The 27,337-nt window shown below is 38.0% G+C and overlaps 1 protein-coding gene and 1 long non-coding RNA gene across 3 annotated transcripts; both read left to right on the forward strand.

The window, feature by feature from the left end:
• Positions 1–904: 904 nt before the first annotated feature.
• LOC145955868 (uncharacterized) lies at positions 905–11,995 on the forward strand. 2 transcript variants are annotated; one of them, XR_014432604.1, is made up of 5 exons: positions 905–1,630; positions 4,160–4,381; positions 5,665–5,727; positions 8,099–8,189; positions 8,359–11,995. It is a non-coding gene; the product is annotated as an uncharacterized LOC145955868 (long non-coding RNA). The 2 variants fall into 2 exon arrangements; XR_014432603.1 differs by lacking the exon at positions 5,665–5,727 and having other exon boundaries at positions 920–1,630; positions 8,359–11,993.
• A 4,733-nt stretch (positions 11,996–16,728) lies between these two features.
• On the forward strand, positions 16,729–20,524 carry LOC145956442 (uncharacterized). The gene is made up of 6 exons (XM_083072040.1): positions 16,729–17,647; positions 17,801–18,335; positions 18,738–18,820; positions 19,171–19,223; positions 19,628–19,731; positions 20,359–20,524. Exons 1-6 carry the CDS (start codon positions 16,729–16,731, stop codon positions 20,522–20,524), a joined length of 1,860 nt encoding a protein of 619 aa, XP_082928166.1.
• The last annotated feature ends 6,813 nt before the right edge of the window (positions 20,525–27,337 follow it).

Consider the following 27,337-nt stretch of genomic DNA (forward strand, 5'->3'; position numbering starts at 1 on the left):
AACTTCAACTCCAGTCATTTTGCTAATAAACTATACCTTTTCTTTTTAACTCATACTAATTCAAGAAATTATTTTACTAATATATACCTTTTTCTTAATTCAAACTAATTCAATACAATATTTTTAACTTTTAGATAATATATTAAAAAAAATGTTATACACCAACAATGTAAACGTTTATCTACAAATTACCACGTATGGTATTATAACATTCCACAATAAATATTATGTAAAAAAATCATTTTATAATAAATACCTTAAAAATCATATTAAAATAAATTTTGATTAGTTGTTGGTATAATTTTTTTTTTACATCAACTAACTTATTAAATTTTTTTTTCAAAAACACTTTTAAAAGAAAAAATTTAAAAAAGTAAAATGTACTTCTCCGGTGTAAGAAAAAGGGATACAATATGGAGTATGGATGATATCAGGATGAGATTAATCCATCAATATTAATTATGTTGGGCAATAAACCATTGGAAAACATAGTCCACCATGACAGGGAAAAGTATTCGAACCGAAACAGAACATTTGCATTGTCTTATTTACCCTTGCCACTTACACAGCCCTATTCAAAGGGATTGAAATATATAATAACTGACAAGTGTTCCAACCAAAGTAGGAGAACATTTGCATTGCCTTATTTGACCTTGCCGCTTTACGAGTAGTGTCGAAAGGGACTGAAATCGGCCGTAACAAGCATTCCAACCAAAGCAAAAAAGCATTCGCATTGTCTTATTTGCCCTTGCCACGTCCACCGCTCTTTTCATATGTCAACAAAAGCTGCATGAGAACATTTGCATTGTCTTATTTGCCCTTGCCACTTCCACGACCGTGCTGGAAAATGGAAAGAATTGAAATATGTAATAAATATTCCAACCATCACTACATTTGACTTTGCAATTAAGCATTTGCATTGTCTTATTTGCCCTTGCCTCGTCCACCGCCATATCATATGTAAAAAGTTTCTCCAACCAATAGCATGAATCTTATTTGCCCTTGCTACTTAACTGGCACGACCTTTGTTGAAAGTGGTTGATTTTATGTAATAAGTTTTCAAACCAAAGCGGCCCAGGAGATATGCATGCATGTGATTTGTGGATGCTCTCAGCCTCTATTTATATGGCACATTTCCTTAGACACCAACTCATCCCCTACTTACTCTCTCTACACAACAAGTATCTTTATTTTTTTCTTTCACTTGTTCACTATGAATATGCACAAAGCCTACCTTGTTCTCATGGCCTTAGAGTTAGCATGTATTGGAATCAAGTATGGGGGTGGAGTCTCTGAAACCAATCCCTTCCAACCATCAACACCAACTCCAACCGTGATGCTTTTCCTCACTGCTATGTTCTCCCACGTGCTTGCATCCACCGCTGACATCACCAACCAAACTATCATCATAACATTCCACGTGTCAGGGATCATTGGATGTGAAGCACTCCTGCAGATTCTCCTTGTTCACTTCTTGTGGTACTCTATCATCAACCTCATTCTCTTACTGCTAGCCTCCTTATGCTTCTTCAACTACATCACTCACCTCCTCACATGCTTCTTCAACTGCATCACTCCTTCAAATGCTGATCTCATGCCAAATATGGAACCGCAGCCACAACAAGCTCAGGTCTAGCATGTGTAACATACCCTCGTTGCTTTTATCAACATATAACGTGTGTTTGGATTCGCATATTGAGTTATGTTTTCGAAGAGAATCACGTCAATTTGATGAGAAGCAAGTAATATTTGCTTCTGATTTTCACGTTTTTTACGCGATTCAGATGCTGTTGACGCGTAACCAAACACACAAATAGTCTTTCACTTGTGTTTCGCCCTTTATGCTCATATTTTCTTTCTTTTCTCTACCAACTACTTTTCTTCATGTAATATTTCCCTTTTCAGTTCAGATTTAAATTCCTAATAATTAAGGGGTTAGTTACTTAGATTAATCCCAAAATCATCATGTTCATGTTATTAGCTGAAAGATGAACCAGGCTATTTTAATTTTACTTTCATTTTCCATACAAGTTAACTACTCAAGCTTATGCTATGTTGTTTAATTTACGGAACCCTGTGCTGCTTCCTGGAAGTTAACTCATCATGTCTTTTACTGCCTTTGATCTTGCTGCTTGCTATAAAATCATCATGTCTATAGTTCCTTAGAGATGCCTTTAACTACCTCATATGCACATAGTTGTCTTGTTGAACTCAACTCTACCTTAACTCAGTACTAAATATTGGGTACAACGATATTGTTCCTGGACCAAGTGCGCTATTTAATTGTACAAGTTCTATATAACTCTATTGATCAATTTGAGGATAAAAGTTTTCTTGCTCACGTTGAATACAATTCAATTCATAGTGACCTAGTTCCACTGCAAGAGATGCTTTAAGCAGAGAAAATCGGGGAAAACATACTGAACAGGGAAGTATTTACAAAAGAATCCCTAATATATATATATATATATATATATATATATATATATATATATATATATATAGGAACAACAGGTAAGAACAACCAATGAGAACTCTTACTTATACGAGAAGGAATACAGAAGTCTGCTATATGGTATACAAAAAAGAACTGAACTGAAAATAGCTTATGTTGTAGAAAACTGAATAGAGCAATTACTTGTATCTACATTGTGACCCTGGACACATAAGCATACCAACTCCAGCATTAAACCAAGCACAAAACTCAGTCCTAAACTTCAGGTTCAGGGTCACCACTTCTTTTGCTGTCAAAATCTTTGTCCTATAAATCTGACTGTATAACACACCTTAATATTTATCCTCGAGTATCCAAGTTTAATCCTAACTCCTAAGAGATTCAAATGTCATTTTGGTTAGAGCTTGGGTTATTATGTATGCCAACTGGTTTCCAGAGCGCTGCAATGAACTAAACTAACTTCACCAGCATCCTCTTCCTTGGGTTGCATGAAAAATAAATAGTATATCTTTACTGCTTCCATGTTGGACAGGATTTTTAGAGATGGTAATCGCTTATTTATTGTTATCCCCACAATAAATAGCTTCATTACAATTTTGTCCCAATTTATTGGGTTTTTCCTAGCCAAATAGTTTATTGTTGCTGCTGAGATAAGTTATGCTTCAGCATAGGATTGAGTTGAGCCTCTACTTCGATGTTTCTATTTATCATATTTACAATCATCACTTTGCCTGTGCATGAATCAAATATGACGCATCATTTTGCCTAGTTCTACTCCAAGAAATGCTTTAAATTGATAGTATTGGGGAAAAACATATTGTGTATAGGCCAATATTTACTAAGGAATCCCTAAAGTGAAAAAATAGATTTCTCCATAACAGGATTCTTGTGGTCCATGAATCGAAATGTTGTTGATGAATTACAACAGGTACGACTAATAGTAAGAGCCTATAATTTGTTTGGCTCTGGTGTTAGGCTCACTATATCAAGAAAAAATAAATAAACAGGCTACATTATAAATGATGCTAAAATGAGCTGAACTAAACAGAGAATATGCTACTGCTAACTTGTATCTACCTGTTCTCTACCACTGTACACACAGACCAACTTCAACATTAAAAATCTAAATAAGTCCCAAAATTCTCTCCTAAACTTCTGGGTCACCAGTGATATTGCTGTCAAAATTTCTGTCTTGAAATTTCCCACAATGTATGAATACAACACTCCTTGAGGTTTATCCTTAAAAATCCAACTTTAGTCCTTGGAGATAGAAATATGTTTTTGGTTAGAGCCTTGGTCATTATATGTGCTAATTGTTTTTGAGTGTTGCCATGCGTTAGACTACACTGTGTTTTTCTCTTTCTTAGATTACATGGAACTTAACTTTAATGTGCTTAGTCCTTTCATGCTGGACAGGTGTGCTAGAGATGGAATGATTGATTTATGAACATTCCACAATAAAATAGCTTCATCTCAATTTAGTGTCATTTTTATTAGCCACATAGCTTGATTTGCTGCCAAGACATTTTCTATTTCAGCAGAGAATTGAGTTGAGAGCCACTACTTGTTTTTCTCTATCCTATTTACTATCAACAATTTGTTTCTGCCTGGATCAAATATGATGCATCTTTATGACTTATAATGAAAATTGTTGAGTAATTTATAGAGCATTTGACTCACTCTGATAAGTTTGACTAATTCCAGGTACTAAAAGAACACCAACGATTAGTTTTACAACCGTTGAAGTGTCAACTACGATTTATCCCTTTCGTTTGACATTGAGTATTCTCCATTACCTTATCATCACTTTGGAGAGCAGGCTTGTCTGGTTTCATGGAGTTGTTTGCATTAGAAGCAATGATATTGGTGCTGCCTTTGTTTATCAGCAATGCATCATCAATGTTCCCCTCTGCAACATAACAGTCGGTAACTAAGTGTTTGTCTTCATCATGTCTTGATATTCTTAAACTTAAACTTGATGTCCTTGCTCATTTTAAAAACTAAATTTTGGGTAGGTCTTTGTCCAAAACATCAGCTTTGAATACAGAATGTCAAGTGTATAAACGAAACAAGTCAGATTTAGGTTAGTGGCTACATAATTTTTTCCCAATAAAAAGCAACGTACATCAAGAATTCTACACTTCTCTCCATTTATAAATACACAAGTAATAAAGGATAAATAAACGTAATTTTAGTGATGTGGTTGTTAAAATTTCTAATTTAGTTAATATTACTACATAAGTAACTAACAATATCACGAAACTATTAACGGTACACATGATTAATTATATGTTCAAACATGATTAATTTTATTTCACAAATAGTCGAGAATAAATGCATGTGATTGTATATCACTATGCATATGTAATCGGGTTTTATTATCAATATGTATTTAGTAATGTGTTCGACCTAGGGATGCTTCCAGATTTCCAGTGGTTTGATGTTATGAGATTATTGAAATGTCTATTTATGATTAATTTTACCTTAACATTTTCTCTTGACACCACCTTAAGACTTAAGAGTAGTTAATAGTGTCATAAAATTACTCAAATATCTAATAATGATTAGACGTGTCTTTAAAATGAGTAATATTTTACAGTAAAAAAAATATATTTATCACTAAAAAAAAGTATATATATAATCATATTCATTTATAATAAAAAAAAAAGTTTCATCGTGTTTCTCACTGCAGCAATCATAACGTCCTTGGCCGTCTTTATCGTTCAATACCAACATATAAATGGACAATAGCATCATCACATATTTTCCAAAGACATCATCACCATCACTTACAATCTTATACATATATATAGAAAACTTTTGGGGGATAAGTAAGAATTACTTGATCTTTGCTCTGGCCTTCATTTTCATCTTTCACTATGACCTAGTCTAAAACCTACTTTGTTCTGATAGCATTGGAGTTAGCTTCAATTTGAATTAAGTATCAAGTTTCTGACACCAATCCATTCCAACAATCAACTCCAACCAAGTTGGTTTTCGTGACTGCTATGTTCTCCCATGTCCTTGCATCCAACGCTGACATGAGCTTGCCAGCTACCATCATAACATTCCACATGTTAGGGATAGTTGCATGTCAAACACTCCCCTGGATTCTCCTTGCTCAGTTCTTGTAGTACTTTATCATCAACATGCTTCTTTTACTGCTTCTCTGCCTCTGCTTCTTTAACTACATTGCTAACATCACTCAGCTGCTTCGTGGCACACCTTCCAATGCTGATCAGATGTCAAATATGGAACTGCAGGAAGTTCAGGTGTAGCATTTGGATGGCCTTATAGTTGTGTTTCTGTTGATATTTTCTTATTTCTCTCTACACACAACTTTTGTTGCTGTAATAGTTCCTTTCATGATTATGTTGGATTTCAATAATGATTAAGGGTTTGGTTAGATTAATCCTGAAATTATGGGGTTATACATTAGCTGTCCAGCCTGCTTAATTTTACAATGATTTTCCATACAAGTTAACTAATCTAGCACAACATCCATAGCAAAAATAGAAGGTTATGAAGTTCAATTTACAGATGTGAGAACCCTGTGCTGCTTGCTACAAAGAGTCCAGAAGAATCATAATTGGTTATTTTTAACAGTTTCACTATTTTATCCTCTTATAGCATGACTGTTACAAAGTTAGATGGTTGGGGGCTATCAGCTAAAAGCATGCCTTTTACTGCCTTTAACTACCCTAAACATACTATGTTTATATAATAAGGAAATTTGGCAATTGGCATTGATTAAAATCACCTAATACAGAATTACTATCATATTTTATGGAGGCTTCCTCAAATATATTTAACTTGATATACACATAGTTGGGTAATTCATAATTGTACAAGTTCTGTATAACTATATTATTGATCAATTTAAGGTGCCAGTTTTCTTCCTAATGTTGAATAAAATTCAGTTCAGAGTGGCCTAGTTTCACTACAAGTGATGCTTTAAGCAAAGAATATTGGAGGAAGCATATTGAATAAAGCAATATTTACAAAAGAATTCCTGTAGCAGGAAAAAAAAAAGGCTTCCTCGTAAGACAGTTCTTGATGATATTAGGGCAATTACAACTATTAGTAGAAGCCTGTGATTGGTTTGGTTATGGTAGTGGGATCATTGTAACAGAAAGGAACACACATGCCTACCGTATGGGATACCAAAAGAACTGAACTGAACTGAAACAACTTATATTGCAGGAAATTGGAAAGAGCAAGAACTTGTATTTAGCAGTTTTTTTCCACAACTGAATTTCATTACCTTAAGCTTTCCTGGACACAAGTTTAGTCCTAAGAGAATATGTATTTTTGGTTAGAGCCTTAAGCATTATGCATGCCAACTAGTTTTAAGAGCTGTAATGAATAAACTAACTTAACCAACTTCCATGTTGGACAGGAATTTTAGATCTGGTAATAGCTTATTTATTATTATCCCCCCAATGAATATCTTCATTACAAGTTTTTCATTATTTATTTGGGTTTTTCCTAGCCAAATAGCTTGTTTACTGTTGTTGCTGCTGAGATATTTTTCGCTTCAGCAGAGGATTGATATGAGCCACCATATTTTATTTCTGTTTATCATATTTACAATCATCACTTTGTCTCTGCATGAATAAAAAATGATGCATCTGTTTTTGATCAATTGAGTTTGCAAGTTTTTTGCCTAATGTTGGGTAAAATCCAATTCACTGAAGCCTAGTTCTACTCTAAGAAATCCTTTTGGTTGATAGTATTGGTGAAAAAAATATTGTGAAGGCCAGTATTTAATAAGGAATTCCTAAAGTGAAAAAATGGATTTCTCCATTACAGGATTCTTTGGTTTGTGAATCGTTATGTTGTTGATGGACCACAGATTGGTTTGTATCTAGTGTTAGAGTCACTATAACAAGAAGGAAAAAATAAACCTGCTACATTAGAATCATGCTAAAAAGAGCTGAACTAAACAGAGCATATGTTTCTGCAAACTTGTACTTAGCTTCTTTCTGCCAAAGCTGAATGTCATTTACTTAAGCTTTACTGGATACACAGATCAACACTTTAAACATTTAAACACATCCCAAAACTAAGTTCTGAACTTCAAGATCACTACTGTTTTTGTTGTCAAAATGTCTGTCCTAAAATTTCACACAACATAAGAACACAACACCCATTAAAGTTTATCCTTAAAAATCTTAGTCTTAAGAGATTCAAATGTAGTTTTGGTCAGACCCTTGGTCATTAATATGTGCTAACAGGTTTTTTGGAGTAGCTATGAGTTGGACAAAACCGGGTTTCTCTCATTATTAGATTGTATGAAACTTTTCTTTATGCGTTTAGTCCTTTCATGCTGGACATGAATGTTAGTTACAGTAATGGTTGATTTATGATCATCCCACAATAAAATAGCTTCATTTTAATTTTGTCTCAATTTAGCTAGATTTTTCTTAGTCAAATAGCTTGATTTGCTGCCAAGACATTTTCTACTTCAGCAGAGAATTGAGTTGAGACAGAGCCACTACTTGTAATTGTCTAGCATATGTTGTAACAACAAGTTGTTTCTGTATGGATCAAATATGGTGCATCTTGCATGACTTAACATGAAAAATGTAGAGAGTAATTTTTAAAGCATTGACTCACTCTGATAAGTTTGACTCATTCCAGATAGAACACCAACTATTCCGCTGAAGTGTCAACCACGATTTCTCCCTTTCCTTTGACATCGAGTATTCTCCATTACCTTATCTTCACTTTGGTGAGTAGGTCTTGTCTAGTTTATCAGCCATGCATCTATGTTGCTATCTGCTGCATAACAGTAGGTAACAAAGAGTATTCTTTCCTGCTTTGATGCTTGTTTTCTTCTCTGGCAGCTTTGAATGTGTTAATTGACAAATTAATAATTATTTTCTTTCTCTGATCCTAAGCTTGTAGGGTGTAGATTAACTCTGTCAAAGTCAACCTGAGAGGATTCTTATGCTTCAAGCCATCATTTCTTTTTAAATAACCACAAATGAATCTTAAGCTTCTTGTACTGCCTGCATCATCACTACTTTTGCAGTTAAAATATACATCTCAAATTCAGCAAGAGCATAACCTAATGCAAGACATGGATCGTGATGCTGTTTCTCCATAAGAAACTAATAATATCATGTTCGAGTTTGTGAAGATATTCTTGAAGTACCGGTTCAAGATGCATAAAGACCATAATTATTTTTCTTAAATTTTGTTGTAATTTTAGCTTACAAGTTTACTTCAACATGCTGGTTAAGATGTATCAAATGAAATGAATCAATAATCATGAACCTTAACTAAATTTACCTATATTATAAGAGTTTAGCACATTTTTGGTTAAGGTTGGGGTTTGGTGTAATTTTTTTTCTTCTTTTTGTAGTTTTCAGAGTGTTTTTGAAAAAAATAAAAGGCGATTATTTCCCTGATGAAAAATAAAATCCTTAACTTATGAGATAAACAAAAAATAAAACACACAACACTAGATTATTGAAGAAATCAGAGATAATTAACAAATAAATGCAAAAAACAAGAACCATATACAGAGAAAACTGGAGCAAGCGAAATATGAGAGCTCGAAATATTATTAAGGGGTTAGATAATTAATCCCGGAATCTTGGATGATTTTCCAGACAAGTTGACTACTCTAGGACAACATTCATAGTAAGAAGGCTAAAAACCTATTTTGGTCCCTTATAATAATTGTTTGTTTTAATTTAGTCTCACTTTTATTTTTTGTCTCAATTTTGTTCCTAATAAATTAATTAGTTTCGATGTCAGACTTCCGTCCAAATTATTTAAACGGAGTTAACTGTTGGCCACGTGGATGCCACGTAGATGCATAGGTGGATGCCACGTGGATGTCAAATTTCTTGGAAAACACCTGAAACCAGAACGGCCTGTTCTGAAACTAGAACGGGCCGTTCTGGGTGCACTCTTGGTGTGTTAATTTTGCATCTGAAACATGCCGTTCCAGATGCAAAATTAACAAACCACCAGTACATTAGAACGGGCCGTTCTCAAACCAGCACGGGCCGTTCTGGTTTCAAAATGGGCCGTTCTGGTTTCAGAATGGGCCGTTCTGGATTTAGAACGGTCCGTTCTGGATTTAGAACGGCCCGTTCCGGATTCAGAACGGCCCGATCCAGAACGCTGTTAAGTGAGAACAATAAAATATTTTATATTAATTTTATTAAAAATATAATTTAAAAAATATTTTTTTTATGGTAAAAATTTTAAAATTACTTATTTTTATAAAATAAAATTGTCTTATACATAGAGTAATAACTTTTCCTTTTTCTCTTTCTGTCCGAAGAAATATTTAAATGTCACTTTATAATTTTTTGCAACTTATTTAAAATTAGAGGAATAAAATGATAAAAATTAATAGAATAAACATAATAAAATTATTAATTTATTTTCTTTTAGTGTCCTCTAAATTTTTACACTCATTTAATAAAACAAAAATATTTTATATGTTAATTTGAATTAATTTAACAAAATATCATGATTTTTAATTTTTAAAATTTTTTTTTTATAAATTTGATCTATACATGAAAAGCTTTTTAATTTAACAATTAAATTTTTAAAAATTTGATATAGAACATTAATTATTAAGTAGAATAAATCTATCAAGACTTACTCTTGAAGTAAGTAAATTTTTTCTTCATTAAAAATGAAGATAATTTTACCACAAAATAAAAAACAACTAAACAATAAAATAAAATATAAAAAAAATATTAATGTATTTATTATATTAAATATAACAACATAATTAAAATATAATTAATAATATATATTTTGTAAAATTATTAATATTTTATATATAAAAAAGAATGAAAAAATTTTTAGTGGGGAAGTGCCTGTGTATCTTCTTCCTTTACTTTAGGTTCTATCTTTTCAAGAACAGGTTGTTGTTGAGTACATCGTTAATGACTTCAAGAAAAAATACCATGTCACGTAGATGCATAGGTGGATGCCACGTGGATGCCAAATTTTTTGAAAACACCTGAAACTAGAGCGGGCCGTTCTGGTTCCAGGTGTTTTCAAAAAATTTGGCATCCACCTATGCATCTACGTGGCATCTACGTGGCCAACAGTTAACTCCATTTAAATAATTTGGACAAAAGTCTGATATTGTAACCAATTAATTTATTAGGGACCAAATTGAAACAAAAAATAAAAGCGAGATTAAATTAAAACAAACAATTATTATAATGAACTAAAATAAAATAGAAGATTATGATGTTTACTATTGTTTCTTAACATTAACACTATTTTACCCTCTTAATTCAAAGTAAGATGGTTGGGCTCTAAAAGTTCTCCTATATAGCAGAAACCCACTGCACTTAATTACCTCTTCTGTTCTAGTGCCTTAGACTTCCCTAAACATACATTTGTCCATATAATAAGGAAATTAACTAGTCATTGGTTAACAACATCATTAATCCAGAGTTACTATGATACTTCTCAATTTTTTTTTGTTTGACGTTTAAGGTTTATACACAAGAATTAAGAAAATGATTAATATTTTTGTTTTTTAAAGTATTTATTATTTATTTTTCTGTTATATTCTTTAGGTGGTTAGAGAAGAAATAAATACATTAAAAATGAATAAACACATTGTTCAATAAACACACATTAGTTATTAAGGGTAAAAATGAAAAAAAAAAATAAGTCATTGATTTTAGAAAAATACTAATAAAAAAAAATAATGTCAAAACGACTATAAATAAAAAACGGAAGAAATATTTTACAGAAACCTCTACAAATATTAATAAATATGTAGCCCTAATAATATAATTGACTATAAAATTATTAAGTCTTCTATTGCTGTTATTAATAAACACATCATTTAATTTTTTTATAGATAATGATAATTTTAATTTTTTTCACAACTTTTCAAGTCTTATCATTTTTTTTTTCTAAAGATAAAATATTTCATTAAAAATTAAAATAAACAATGTATTAACTAAAAAAATAATATAATATGAAAATATAAGTTGAAAATAGTAATAATTTAAATGTGTTATCTTTATTCCTCCACTTGTATTTACATTTTTAAATCGTAACTATCAATGTTTTCATATTAATTGTATATTTTATTTTCCGTTAATAATGTATACAATTTTTTTCTTCTTTTGAGTAATGCATAGAATGCCAATCAATTTTAAGGAAATGTAACAATATGAACAAACAGTGTGAACTAAAAGATTGTACTTTTTTTTGCTGTAAAATAAAAATTATACCTTTTATTAAATTTTTGAATTAGTGGAAAGTAAAAAAAAAAAGACACTTTAACCTTGATGTATAAAAAGAGAGGACGAAAGTGAAATTATTTTAAAATATTAGATACAAAATAATAATTAAGTTAGCTGGAAAACTTATAAGTAATAATAAATCAATCATTTTCATTTATAATAATCCTGACCATTACTATACGTTAATTAATTATCAATCTTCCTTTAATTTTTCCTTTCCGTAATAATAATATTACGTACTGCAGTATTCATAACATTTTTTTGCTCGAGAGGATAAAATTAATTACATTTGGGGTCACAAACAAACACTATAACAAGTCACTGTCTTGCTCTATTTGCATTTTTGTATCGTAGCATCCGTAATTAGGGCTTCTAGAATTAAGGCAACAAGCGAAGAAAGGCTTGAGCTTGTAATTTGTTAAATCATTAATACTTGTTGTTCTTGTTCACTTCTCATCAGAAACTGTGGCCATATATTAGAATAAACTTATAAGAGTTTTGAAGGTAATAATGAACATTCTACATACTAAATGAAAATTTTAATTTTGGCTTACGTGCATGTGTGTACTGTGTATCCTCTCGCCCGCCGTCTTCTTTGAAGAATACTTGTTAAAAGAAATGACTTTTTTGTTATAAACTTACCAAAATATTTAAAAATAATAATATATAGATAAATGAGAAAGTAAAATTTTAGGCTATTGCTCCGGTGCCCTCTTATTTGAAGGGGTTTTGGTGCCCCTCAGTACAAGAGTTGGGTTTTTAGGGGCAATAAGGTAAATTGATCTATCAATTTACCTTATTGCCCCTAAAAACCCAACTCTTGTACTGAGGGGCACCAAAACCCCTTCAAATAAGAGGGCACCGGAGCATTCCCCAAAATTTTAGTGGGGTTTCCTGCTGCTCACATAATCATGGATCGTCCCTGGCCTTTATATGCCACATTTCCTTAGACACCCAACTATCCCCTACTCACTCTCTCTATACAACAATAAACAATTATCTTTAATTATTTCTTTCGTTCACTTGTTCACCATGAATATGCACAATGACAAAGCCTACCTTCTTCTCATGGCCTTAGAGTTAGCATGTATTACAATCAAGTATGGGAGTGGAGTCTCTAAAACCAATCCCTTCCAACGTTCAACTCCAACTCCATCTCCAACCCTGTTGCTTTTCCTCACTGCTATCTTCTCCCACGTGCTTGCATCCATAACTGACATGAATAACCAAACTATCCTCATAACATTCCACGTGTCAGGGATCATTGGATGTGAGACTCTTCTTTGGATTCTACTCGTTCACTTGTTGTGGTACTCTATCATCAACCTCCTTTTCTTACTGCTAGCCTCCTTCTGCTTCTTCAACCATGTTACTCACCTCCTCAAATGCTTCTTCAACTCCATCACTCACCTCCTGATCACATGCTTCTTCAACTGCATCACTCCTTCCAATGTTGATCCCATGCCAAATATGGAACTCAAACAACTCGAAGCTCAGGTCTAGCATATGTAACATACCTTGCTTGCTTTTATCAATATAGTATTTCATGGGAAAGAAATAGAAAGAGAAATGTTTTATGATGATTGATGAGTGTAATGATATTTAAAGGTAGTGGAGTGGGGTCGATGTCCATGTTTAATCTGGGAGGAGGTATATTCAGCCTCAATTCCAAAATATTTGTATTATATTTATTGACATATATTTGAGGATAAAAATTAACTTATGCTAAACAACTAGTTTATTAACTCATTTATTTTTAGATTAGTGGGCTCGTCATTTAAAAAAAAAAAAATCAAATTTTTTATTTTGGTCCAAACATGAAAATATATTGAAAGGGTTTCGATCTCCCACCGTGTCGCTCTCAAACTTGGGTGAGGGTGTTTGAGGGTTTGGGTTGATGTTCATGTATGTGAGAGTATTTGGGGATTTTGGCCTCTGGTTTTGAAAATAAAGGGCGGTATTTTTTTTTTTTTAATAAAGAGGTGGTATTGAAGGAGAGAGAAGTGTGTAATTTAATTTCAGATTTCTACCCAGAGGCCTAAACCAAAGGAATGGCCTTTTGGGGGTATAGGGAAAGTTTGGGAAAATTAGGGTTTCCATCGGTTAATCACTAACTGGGTACTATGCTGCAACTAACACTGACAAATAAACAAAATTTAGGGTGCAATTTATTTACGGCAAAACAGATATAATTATAGCGTGGACTACCCGATATTAGCCTAATTAAACATATATAGTTTTTACAAAGGATCAGAAATCAGAATATAGCTAGGTATCCTAAACTAAAAAAGAAGAACTACGTCATCATGGTAGGGTCACAATCCTAATAATATTAATTAATATAAAATATATTGGAGTTTCGTTCAAAAAATATTCATTTTTTTTATTTATTGTTTATTTTTATTTTTAATCATAAATAGCTTGCGTCCACGTTGCCTGTTGCTGATTCTGCAAAAATGTTTGGCTTCTTTACACTAATGCTTTGAGATGAAAATAAGAAAATGTATTATGAGTCGAAGAGTTTTAATTTTTAACAGGGAAGCTCTTTCGTGAAGAAGCATCTGGAAAGTGATTGATGTAGTTATTGAAAATTGTACCATTTTAGTAAATTTAAAAGCAAAATATCCATTTTAGTTATAAAAAAACCGTTAAAATTATATGCTGTAAACCACCACATTTTTTTATTATTTAAAAGCAATTTCAGGAGATTTTATCACTAATTTTTGTGTTTTTAATTGCCAGGTAATATATAAAAATAAAGCTAACTGTCAAAAAAGTAAAATATTTTGTTAACTTCAAAAATAAAGTACCACATTTTGATAAGAGAGCTTGTGAGCCCCTTTTATGACTTTTCCTTTCTTCCATAAGACCTCACCCTCTCCCTCTCATTTTGAACCGAAGCTTTTTTCCTTCAATCCTTTAAAACTCTTTTCTCTCCTTATTTGAACTCAAGGTGGTGGTGCTGAGTTGTGAGGTGTGCTAGCCGGTGTCGGGATCCCCTCTCCTTCCTCTTGCATTCGAAGCTCATTAGTTCTCTTTTCTCCTCCGTTCAAAGCTTCCCGGAACTCGGAATCTTCATCCGAGGTAAGGGAAGCTAGTATTTTCGTTCTTTTTCGCTATTTTTGGGTGTGGATGTGTGCTAGAAACTCGTTGGATGCTTGTAGATGGTTGATTCGTGGCTGGATTAAGAGAAACTTGTTGTTTGGGGTTTCGGGGTGTTGAGAAATTTTGGGGGAAAATACTTGATTTGTTGTTGCATGTTGAAAAAGGTGGTATTTTTGGACTCTTGGATGAATTTGTAGTGATTCGAACCGATTGCATGTGAAGTTTCTGGTTGTTTTGCAGATTGTTTGAAGAGTTTTTCGAAAATGGTTGGCTGCTGCTGAGCTTCGCGCTGAGCGCAGTTCTTCGCGCCTGGGCGCGTGGCCACCAGGAGACCCCATTTGGCCAAGCTCGCTGAGCGCAATGATGAGTGCGCTGAGCGCGCTTGAGAATGTGGGTCTCTGGCTGGCTCGCGCTGGGCGTGACTTGGACCGCGTTGGGCGCGATACCAGTTGTGGCAGCTTTTGGTTTTTCTTTTGGGCGCTGAGCGCGCCCCTTGTCGCGCTGGGCGTGAGACTCCTCAGGAGTCTCTGCCTTGTGGGCGCTGAGCGCAAATTTAAATTGCGCTGGGCTCGAGACCAAGGGAGGTCTCTGCCTTCCCCGCGCTGGGCACGGGTTTTGGTGCGCCGGGCGCATGAGACTCCTTGAGTCTCTGCCCGGCCAGTGCTGGGCGCAAGGACTATTGCGCTAAGCGCGAGATAGTCTTGGGTTCTCTGGTTGAGTCCCGCTGGGCACGTGCATGCATGCGCTGGGCGCGCTAGCCCCCTGGTGCTCTCTGGTTGCGCTACGCTGGGCGCAGCCACGTGTGCGCCGGGCGCGGAGAAGGGATGTTCGTGTATGAAATTTTGTGCTGAGTTGAATTGAAATAGAAGGTTATGAAATGATGTATAGCAGATAAAGTTATTTTTGATATTAAATTGTATCTGATGAATGTGTTGAGAAGTGAGGTTATGTTGTGGCTGATTTGTTGAACTGTGAGTTGATATGTTGAGATGTATAAGTTATGTTGTGCTGGAATATTGATGTGAGTTGTTGTAGGCCGCAAGGCTGAGTTGTTGTAGGCCGCAAGACTGAGTTGTTGTAGGCCGCAAGACTGAGTTGTTGTAGGCCGTAAGGCTGAGTTGTTGTAGGAGATCTCCGAGTTGATATGCGTGACGACGCATTGTATGCTCATTGATAATCATGTTGAAAAACTGATGGGATGTATGTTGATGAAGTGTTGATAGTTGTAGTTGTTTATATTACTTAAATCTTTCTATATGCTGTTTCTTTTTATGCTAGCTTACCCTTCTGTTGTTTCCATGTGGTTGGACTGCAATGATCATACTATGTATGGGAGCAGAGCAGGGATAGGTGGTGGATAGTGGTGAGTCTGCAGCTGGTAGGCGGAGCTGACTCCTATGGATGTTTTGTTTTATTTTTGTTACGGCTACTTGATATAGTGGTTTTGGATGTATTTTGTACTCTACACTCTAACTCTAGTCGGATGTAGGACATTGTATATACTTATATTCTAGACACTATATTTATATACTCGTTCTATCCTGTCTCGAGTTTCCGGTGTACTGTGATGGTGAGTGTAGTGACCTGCCGGGTCGTTACACTTTAGTGGTATCAGAGCAGGTCGAGTCTAGTGGACACTCTTTGGGGGTGGTTCCTTTAGGCTTTTGTTGTGTTAACTCTGTGATGTGTTGCCTTGTTGTGTTGCTTGCTGTGCTAATTGATGTGATGAATTACTGTGTTGATAGTTGTTGTTTGGGTGATTGGTAGTGTACTAAAGATACTGTTATTTTGTAGACGATGACTAGAACCAACGAACAGATAGCCCGTGCCATAGAGATGATGGCTATGGCTATGCAACAGCAGAATGCATATTTTGCTAGGATGGAAGCTGAGAGAGCTGCAGCTGGTGCAGCAAGGCCCATGGGGTCACAAGAGAGCCGGGACCTAGCTGAGTTCCGGAAGTGTCAACCCCCGCAGTTTACGGGTGAAGCGGATCCAGAGGTAGCTGACCGCTGGATACGTGAGTTAGAGAAGATCTTTAATGTTCTGGGGTGCTCTCCAGAGAAGAGGTTGGCATATGCTGTGTATATGCTGGTAGGAGAGGCCGAACATTGGTGGAGAAACACTTACCAGATGCTTACTGCTCGGGGAGTTACAGTTGATTGGGAGTGTTTCAGAACCGTATTCATGGAGAAATACTATCCGGAGAGCGTGAGACACGCCAAAGAGGCCGAGTTTTTGCGATTGATTCAGGGTGGGTTGACTGTATCAGAGTATGCATTGAAGTTCGAGCACTTGGCTCGTTTCTATTCTCAGGCTATTTCTGAAGCCTGGAAGTGCAGAAAATTTGCGGAGGGGCTGAAATATGAGTTGAAGAAGGTGGTGGTGCCTATGGCCATCACCGAGTTTCCCGCCTTAGTGGAGAAGGCGAAGATTGTAGAGAGGTTGGAAGGGAGTAGCCGGGTGATCAGAGCTGCTGATGGACCATCTGGGTCCAAGAGAGGAAGTGGAAGTCAGGGGAAGCCATATGATAGGCCCCAACCACAACAAAGGGGTCCTGTTATTAGGCAACCTACTGAGACTACCAGAGGGGGAGGACAGGGTGGAGGTGCTGCCCTTAGGTGTTACAGATGTGGTGGATCCCATTTGATCAGGGATTGTCCACACACTGAAAGCAGGTGTTTCAGATGTCAGCAGATAGGACATGTGTCTTTCAACTGTCCCACCAGGGGTAGACCGGAGAGGAGTACTCAGAGGAGCGATGCACAGAGATCCGATACTCAGAGGAGTAGCGTTCAGAGGACAGAGACTCAGAGGGGTGACCGACCCACTACAGCTGGTAGGGTGTTCGCTTTGACTAGTGCTGAGGCTTCGACTTCTTCTGACCTAGTGAAGGGGAAGGGCAAGGCTGCTGGTAAGGATGTGATGCTTTTGTTTGATTCTGGGGCTTCCCATTCTTTTATTTCCTATGCTTGTGTTGCTATGTTGGGAGTGCCTGTGTCTGATTTGGGGTTGAGACTGCTAGTGTCGACGCCCGCTTCTGCTTCAGTAGTCGCTTCTGAGCTGTGTGCTGGCTGCCCCATTGTGGTGAATGGGAAGAAGTACAAGGTAAACTTGATTTTTTTACCTTTAGTTGATATTGACATAATCTTGGGGATGGATTGGTTATCTGCCAACCGTGTTCTCATAGATTGTGCCAACCGACGGTTGATCTTTCCGCAGGAGGGAGATGAGTTATTGATTTCAGCTGGTCAAGCTGAATCATGGTTGAGGGATGGAGCAGAAGGTTGCCTTCTGTTTGCTATGATGAGTGAGGAGACTGAGAGAATCATTTCTGAGATAGATGTGGTGAGAGACTTTGCTGAAGTATTCCCTGATGATGTGCCTGGGTTACCTCCTGTTAGGGAGATAGAGTTTGGCATTGATCTGGTTCCAGGTGCGGGGCCAGTGTCGGTGGCTCCCTACAGGATGGCTCCTGTCGAGCTGAGTGAGTTGAAGGATCAGTTGGAAGACTTATTGGAGAAGCAGTTGGTGCGGCCGAGTGTTTCACCGTGGGGTGCTCCTGTGTTGTTGGTGAAGAAGAAAGATGGGGGCAGTCGTCTTTGTGTGGATTACCGGCAGTTGAATAAGTTGACCATCAAGAACAAATATCCTCTCCCCCGGATAGATGACTTGATGGATCAGCTAAGAGGAGCATCGATGTTTTCTAAGATCGATTTGAGGTCGGGGTATCACCAGATTAGGGTGAAGGAGGGTGACATACCAAAGACTGCTTTCAGGACTAGGTATGGTCACTATGAGTACGTTGTAATGCCGTTTGGTATGACCAACGCCCCTGCAGTGTTCATGGATTACATGAACAGGATCTTCCGGCCGTTCTTGGATAAATTCGTGGTGGTGTTCATTGATGATATTTTGGTTTATTCAAGAACCCGGGAAGAACATGGAGAGCATTTGAAGATAGTGCTAGAGGTTTTGAAGGCGAAGCAGCTATATGCTAAGCTTTCTAAATGTGAGTTCTGGTTGGATGAAGTGAAGTTCTTGGGCCACGTGATTTCAACTGAGGGGATTGCTGTTGATCCGGCTAAGGTGGAGTCGGTGTTGCAGTGGGAGCGTCCGAGGACTGTCACTGATATTCGGAGCTTTGTGGGGTTGGCGAGCTACTATCGTCGGTTCATTGAAGGATTCTCTAAAATAGTAGCGCCTCTGACCCAGTTGACGAGGAAGGAACAGCCGTTTATTTGGACAGATGCCTGTGAGCGGAGCTTTGAGGAGTTGAAGAGGAGGTTGACTACTTCCCTTGTGTTGGTGTTGCCGGATTCTGGTGAGCCCTTTGATGTGTATTGTGATGCTTCTCACCAGGGTCTTGGGTGTGTATTGATGCAACATGGGAAAGTGGTGGCCTATGCTTCAAGGCAACTGAAGAACCATGAGAGGAATTACCCCACTCATGACTTGGAGTTGGCAGCTGTTGTTTTTGCCTTGAAGATATGACGACACTATTTGTATGGAGCCCGGTTCAGCGTCTTTAGTGATCATAAGAGTCTGAAGTATCTGTTTGATCAGAAGGAGCTGAACATGAGGCAGAGACGATGGATGGAGTTCCTGAAGGACTATGACTTCCAGTTGATGTATCATCCTGGTAAGGCCAATGTTGTGGCAGACGCGTTGAGTAGGAAATCCATCCACATGTCGAGCATGATGGTGAGGGAGATGGATCTAATTGAGAAATTCCGAGATTTGAACCTCGGTGTGGAGTTAGCTCCGGATCACATTAGTTGTGGGGCAGTCACCATAACTAGTGAGTTCCTGAGGGCAGGTTGGACTTAAGCAGTTGCAAGATGCCGAGTTGGTGAAGCTTCTTGGGTTGTTGGGTACTGAGAAGGCTGTTGGCTTCGAACTAGGAGGAGATGGAATCTTGAGGTTCAAGGGCAGAGTCTGCCTACCTCAGGATGCTGAGTTGAAGAAAGCTGTGTTGGAGGAAGGCCACAAGAGTAGACTTAGCATACATCCGGGTATGACTAAGATGTACCAGGATCTCAGGAAGACTTTCTGGTGGCCTGGCATGAAGAAGGAAATAGCTGAGTATGTGGCGGCCTGTCTGACTTGTCAAAAAGCAAAGGTGGAGCATCAGAAGCCGAGTGGGTTGATGCAGCAGATGGAGATTCCGGAGTGGAAGTGGGATAGCATTACTATGGATTTCATTGTCGGGTTACCTAGGTCAGCTAGGAATAGTGATGCTATCTGGGTGATTGTAGACCGGTTGACCAAGTGCGCACACTTCTTGCCTGTCAACATCAAGTGGTCCTTGGAGAAGCTGACGCAGTTGTATGTGAGGGAAATAGTACGGTTGCACGGGGTGCCTTCCGGTATTATTTCAGACAGAGATCCGAGGTTCACTTCCAGATTCTGGCAGAGTCTACACCAAGCCTTAGGCACGAAGTTGAAGTTGAGCTCTGCTTATCATCCACAAACGGATGGTCAGTCAGAAAGGACAATTCAGTCCTTGGAGGATCTACTTAGGGCGTGTGTGTTGGATCACTTGGGTAGCTGGGAGGAGATCCTACCATTAGTTGAGTTCACCTACAACAACAGCTTTCACGCAAGCATTGGGATGGCACCATTCGAAGCGTTGTATGGCAGAAGATGTAGGACTCTTCTGTGCTGGTACCAGGATGGTGAGGCAGTGGCAGTAGGTCCGGAGTTGATCCTATAGACCACTGAGAAAGTGAAAATGATTCAGGAAAGAATGAAGACTGCTCAGAGTAGGCAGAAGTCGTATGCTGACAAGAGGAGGAAGCCGTTAGAATTTTCCGAAGGGGAACACGTGTTTCTGAAGGTGACTCCGACCTCCAGTGTGGGTAGAGCACTGAAAGCAAAGAAGTTAACACCGAGGTTTGTGGGTCCCTACCAGATCATACAGCGTGTGGGTCCGGTTGCCTATTGGTTGGCTTTGCCACCATCTCTCTCAAATCTGCATGATGTGTTTCATGTCTCCCAGCTGAGGAAGTACGTCCACGACCCGAGTCATGTGGTGGAGTTAGATGATGTGCAGGTGAAGGAGAACCTGACCTTTGAGAAGTTTCCGGTAGCTGTAATTGATCGTAAACTGAAGGAGCTGAGGGGCAAGTCAATTGCTCTGGTAAAGGTATTGTGGGACGCAGCTACCGGTGAGGCTACTTGGGAGGTGGAACAGCAGTTCAGGGAGCAGTATCCGTTCCTTTTCTCAAGTAAGTCTGTTTTCGGGGACGAAAACTTTTGTTGTTGGGGAGGTTGTGAGCCCCTTTTCTAACTTTTCCTTTCTTCCATAAGACCTCACCCTCTCCCTCTCATTTTGAACTGAAGCCTCTTTCCTTCAATCCTTTAAAACTCTTTTCTCTCCTTATTTGAACTCAAGGTGGTGGTGCTGAGTTGTGAGGTGTGCTAGCCGGTGTCGGGATCCCCTCTCCTTCCTCTTGCATTCGAAGCTCATTAGTTCTCTTTTCTCCTCCGTTCAAAGCTTCCCGGAACTCGGAATCTTCACCCGAGGTAAGGGAAGCTAGTATTCTCGTTCTTTTTCGCTATTTTTGGGTGTGGATGTGTGCTAGAAACTCGTTGGATGCTTGTAGATGGTTGATTCGTGGCTGGATTAAGAGAAACTTGTTGTTTGGGGTTTCGGGGTGTTGAGAAATTTTGGGGGAAAATACTTGATTTGTTGTTGCATGTTGAAAAAGGTGGTATTTTTGGACTCTTGGATGAATTTGTAGTGATTCGAACCGATTGCATGTGAAGTTTCTGGTTGTTTTGCAGATTGTTTGAAGAGTTTTTCGAAAATGGTTGGCTGCTGCTGAGCTTCGCGCTGAGCGCAGTTCTTCGCGCCTGGGCGCGTGGCCACCAGGAGACCCCATTTGGCCAAGCTCGCTGAGCGCAATGATGAGTGCGCTGAGCGCGCTTGAGAATGTGGGTCTCTGGCTGGCTCGCGCTGGGCGTGACTTGGACCGCGTTGGGCGCGATACCAGTTGTGGCAGGTTTTGGTTTTTCTTTTGGGCGCTGAGCGCGCCCCTTGTCGCGCTGGGCGTGAGACTCCTCAGGAGTCTCTGCCTTGTGGGCGCTGAGCGCAAATTTAAATTGCGCTGGGCGCGAGACCAAGGGAGGTCTCTGCCTTCCCCGCGCTGGGCACGGGTTTTGGTGCGCCGGGCGCATGAGACTCCTTGAGTCTCTGCCCGGCCAGTGCTGGGCGCAAGGACTATTGCGCTAAGCGCGAGATAGTCTTGGGTTCTCTGGTTGAGTCCCGCTGGGCACGTGCATGCATGCGCTGGGCGCGCTAGCCCCCTGGTGCTCTCTGGTTGCGCTGCGCTGGGCGCAGCCACGTGTGCGCCGGGCGCGGAGAAGGGATGTTCGTGTATGAAATTTTGTGCTGAGTTGAATTGAAATAGAAGGTTATGAAATGATGTATAGCAGATAAAGTTATTTTTGATATTAAATTATATCTGATGAATGTGTTGAGAAGTGAGGTTATGTTGTGGCTGATTTGTTGAACTGTGAGTTGATATGTTGAGATGTATAAGTTATGTTGTGCTGGAATATTGATGTGAGTTGTTATAGGCCGCAAGGCTGAGTTGTTGTAGGCCGCAAGGCTGAGTTGTTGTAGGCCGCAAGGCTGAGTTGTTGTAGGCCGCAAGGCTGAGTTGTTGTAGGCCGTAAGGCTGAGTTGTTGTAGGAGATCTCCGAGTTGATATGCGTGACGACGCATTGTATGCTCATTGATAATCATGTTGAAAAACCGATGGGATGTATGTTGATGAAGTGTTGATAGTTGTAGTTGTTTATATTACTTAAATCTTTCTATATGCTGTTTCTTTTTATGCTAGCTTACCCTTCTGTTGTTTCCATGTGGTTGGACTGCAATGATCATACTATGTATGGGAGCAGAGCAGGGATAGGTGGTGGATAGTGGTGAGTCTGCAGCTGGTAGGCGGAGCTGACTCCTATGGATGTTTTGTTTTATTTTTGTTACGGCTACTTGATATAGTGGTTTTGGATGTATTTTGTACTCTACACTCTAACTCTAGTCGGATGTAGGACATTGTATATACTTATATTCTAGACACTATATTTATATACTCGTTCTATCCTGTCTCGAGTTTCCGGTGTACTGTGATGGTGAGTGTAGTGACCTGCCGGGTCGTTACACTGATCAGTAATTTCATCACTATTTTATCCTTTATAATGTTTTGTTATAGATCATATTATTTTTTATGAAATTTAAGTTCTATATTTACTTAAATGTCAGTTTTTATTGTTGAAGTTTAAAATAAATATAAAATAAGTTCTCTTATAACTTTTTAATGAATAATAAGATTTCCTGAACAATATAAAATTAAACAAGATTGATATGCATATTTATTTGTAATAATCCGTGCGATACACGGCTTTAAATTTAATATAATTATTAATTATTTTAAATTAAATAAAAATAATATGATAAAATTTATTACCAAATAATTAAAATTTAAAATATTCTTAAAAAAAAAAAATAAGGAGTTAATTCACTGAATTTGGAAGAGAATTATATAGATATAGAGAGATATTTTTCTTTGTATAAAATCAAACAATGAATTTTTATCCATTAATATAGGTCCTTTTTGGATCTGGTAAACGAAGTTTCAATTATGAAAAATAATTTTCAACGTCTAGTAGGTGTTAATTGATATTTGCAACAAACTCACCTTCCACGAATCGATGGTGGTGAAGTAAAAGATGCTGGAATGAAACTATGTGAAAGCATGTCACATTTTTATGCTAAGAGGTTGACATGACACAAACAGAAATTTTAGATAATAAATGTAGAAGAATCCAGCCACCAAAACCAGCCAAACAACTTTCGGTGCTGGTGAAAAAAAATCAAAAGGGAAAATTACGATTTTGCCCCTAAGCTTTAGGATATTTACGAGATTGTCCTTGGAGCTTCAACTATAAATAGGCCTCCCCATTTCACTTGTAAATCAACTCAGAAATTACTCAAAAACACAAGTTTCCTCTTGTAGAGTGAGTGTTTGTTGAGTGAAGAGTTCTGTATTCCCACAATTTGTGGAAGGTGGTAATAAAATATTTTCGGAGTTGGTCCCGTGGATGTAGCCCTAGTGTAAGGGTGAACCACGTAAAATTCTTGTGTTGTCTACTTTCTTTTCTTTTTTTGTCTATCATCATCTAGCTAGTTTTATTTATTTGTTGCCGCCTATATGGCTGGATCCGCCTAAATGGCTGGTTTTATTAACATGTTTCTGCTTTCTTTCCCAACAACTGGTATCAGAGCCGGTTGTTTCTGCTAAACAGCTGGCGAGAGTACTGTTCAAGTAAATAGTATTTTGTGAAAAAAAAAAATACTATTTACGTGAATAGTGAATAGTGCAAATTGGTCTTCATCACCAATTTGGTAGAAGTTTGCAGAAGCGATCCGAGAAGAAGCAGATAAGTCATGGAGAGCAACACAGGCACCATGGTGAAATTGACGGCAACAAATTATTCATTGTGGAAGTCAATGATGGAGGATCGTCTTAATTTATTGGACCTTTACGATCCAATTGGAGGCGATGGATCGAAGCCCGAAAAGATGTCCGATGGTGATTGGAAGAAATTAAAGAAGAAGACTTTAAGTACCATCCGTCAATGGGTGGATATTACTCTCTATAATCAAGTGTCCAAAGAAACAGATCCCCAAGTTCTTTGGAAGAAGCTAGAGAGTATGTACGAGACAAAGAATGCTCAATCAAAAATATTCATGATGCGAAAGCTCATGAATTTGAAACTACAAGAAGGACGAGCCGTAGCGGAGCACCTGAATGACTTCGAAGGCCTAGTCATGCAACTAATTTCAGCAGGCTTAACGCTTGAAGATGAGATGCAAGCATTGCTACTCTTGGGGTCATTACCAGACAGTTGGGATACTTTAGTGGTATCCTTAAGTAATTCTGCACCAGAAGGCAAAGTATCATTGAATATGGTAAGAAATAGCATACTCAATGAGGAGATCCGAAGAAGAGATGCTGCCAAAAATGAGACTCATGCTCTTGTCACAGAACGCAGGAGTCGAAGTAAAAGCAGAACACCAAGAGGGCATAGAGATCATTCCAAGTCCAGGGAGAGACGCAGTTGCTACAACTGTGGCAAGCCAGGCCATCTCAAGAAAAATTGTAGATTCCTGAAGAAGGAAATCCAGGACAAGAATCAGGCAAATGACAGAAACACTGCAGCAGCAACATCAGCCAGTGATGATGAAATAACACTCTTATGTAATCAAGGAGAGTGTTGTCATATTGCAGAACCAGATGAGGAATGGATTATCGACTCGGCTGCCTCATACCATTGTGTTCCCAAGAGGGAATACTTTACCACCTACAGAAAAGGAGATTTTGGCCACGTGAACATGGGGAACAAAAGTACTTCACAAATAGTGGGAATTGGTGACATCCACTTACAAACTGGTGTTGGGTGCACATTAATACTAAAAGATGTGCGGCATATTCCAGATATACGTTTGAACCTGATTTCTGTGAATGTGCTGGACAAGGAAGGATATGAACATTCCATGAAAGGTGGCAGATGGAAACTCACCAAGGGAAGCTTGGTGGTAGCAAAAGGGAAGTTATGTTGCACGCTTTACAAGACATATGTAAAGGTGTGTAAAGGACAACTAAATGCAGTGGAAAATGATGCTTCACCTAATTTATGGCACAGACGACTGGCGCACATAAGTGAGAAAGGATTACAACTTTTGGCCAAGCAGTCCCTTATTCCTCAAGCCAAAGGAGATTTTTTGAACCCTTGTGATTATTGCGTATTCGGTAAGCATCATAGAGTATCATTCAAAAAGAGCTCCAATCGAAAAAAGAATAAGTTGGAGCTAGTACATTCTGATGTATGTGGTCCCATGGAGATAGAATCACTTGGTGGCAATAAATACTTTGTCACATTTATTGATGATGCTTCACGAAAGACATGGGTATACCTGCTACAAGCAAAAAGTCAGGTATTCCAATGTTTTCAGCAGTTTCATGCCATGGTAGAAAGGGAAACAGGAAAACAGTTGAAGTGTATCCGAACAGATAATGGTGGAGAATACATCTCAAAGGAGTTTAAAGATTATTGCTCCAAGTATGGTATTCGTCACGAGAAAACTGTTCCTGGCACACCTCAACACAATGGCATTGCAGAACGGATGAATCGTACAATTGTGGAGAAGGTACGATGTATGCTCAGAATGGCTAAACTACCAAAGCCATTTTGGGGAGAAGCTGTACAGACTGCTGTCTATCTCATCAACAGATTACCATCAGTACCATTGGGTTTTGATATTCCAGAGAGAGTTTGGGCAGGAAAAGAAGTAAGTTACTCTCATCTGAAAGTCTTTGGCTGCAAAGCATTTATGCACGTGCCAAAGGAACAAAGATCAAAGCTGGATGATAAAGCCATTCCTTGTGTTTTTGTTGGATACGGAAATGAGGAATTTGGTTACAAGCTATGGGATCCAGAAAGGAAGAGAATTGTCAGAAGCAGAGACGTAATATTCCATGAGCACGAGACGATAGAAGATCTAAAAGGTGGGGAAGCTGCAAAACCTATGGAAGATGGTGTTAATCCAACATCTCATGTTCCATCAGAATGTGCCACTGATGGAAGACAAACCCAAGAACCAGAACATGAGACAGAAGAGCCAGTTTTTGGGGATGAAGAAAGCGTAGATGAAGAAGTAGTTGTACCTGATACAGAGGCTAATGAGCAGGGGGAGCCATCCTATACCTCTGGGCAAGTAGAACCACAAATAAGAAGATCTACCAGAGAACGCCAACCATCTACAAAGTACCCCAGTTCTGAATACATCCTCATTGCTGATGAGGGAGAGCCTGAAAGCTTCCAAGAAGTGCAGTCTCATAAAGACAAAGGCTGCTGGGTGAAGGCAATGCAAGAGGAGATGGATTCTTTAAAAAGGAACAATACATATGAATTAGTACAGCTGCCAAAAGGAAGAAGAGTACTCAAAAATAAATGGGTATTCAAACTAAAGAAAGATGGTGATAAGCTAGTCAGACATAAAGCGAGACTCGTGGTAAAGGGTTTCAGCCAAAAGCAAGGTATTGACTTTGAAGAAATTTTTTCTCCAGTTGTTAAAATGTGTTCTATCAGAGTCATACTAGGACTAGTAGCAAGCATGGATCTGGAGTTGGAGCAGCTTGATGTAAAGACAGCTTTTTTGCATGGTGATTTAGATGAAGAGATCTATATGGAGCAACCTGAAGGTTTTGAGGTCAAAGGAAAAGAAGATATGGTTTGCAAGTTGAAAAAGAGCTTGTACGGATTAAAACAAGCTCCACGACAATGGTATAAGAAGTTTGACTCGTTCATAAAAAGTCAAGGTTTCAAAAGAACAGATGCAGATCCTTGTGTGTATATCAACAAATATCCAAATGGTAAATTCCTTATCCTTCTCCTATATGTGGATGATATGCTAATTGTAGGCCAAGATGTTCAAATGATCAAAAATCTAAAAGTA

Source organism: Cajanus cajan, chromosome 3 (genome assembly GCF_000230855.2).
Source record: "Cajanus cajan strain Asha chromosome 3, NIPB_CcT2T_4, whole genome shotgun sequence".
Lineage (NCBI taxonomy): Eukaryota > Viridiplantae > Streptophyta > Magnoliopsida > Fabales > Fabaceae > Cajanus > Cajanus cajan.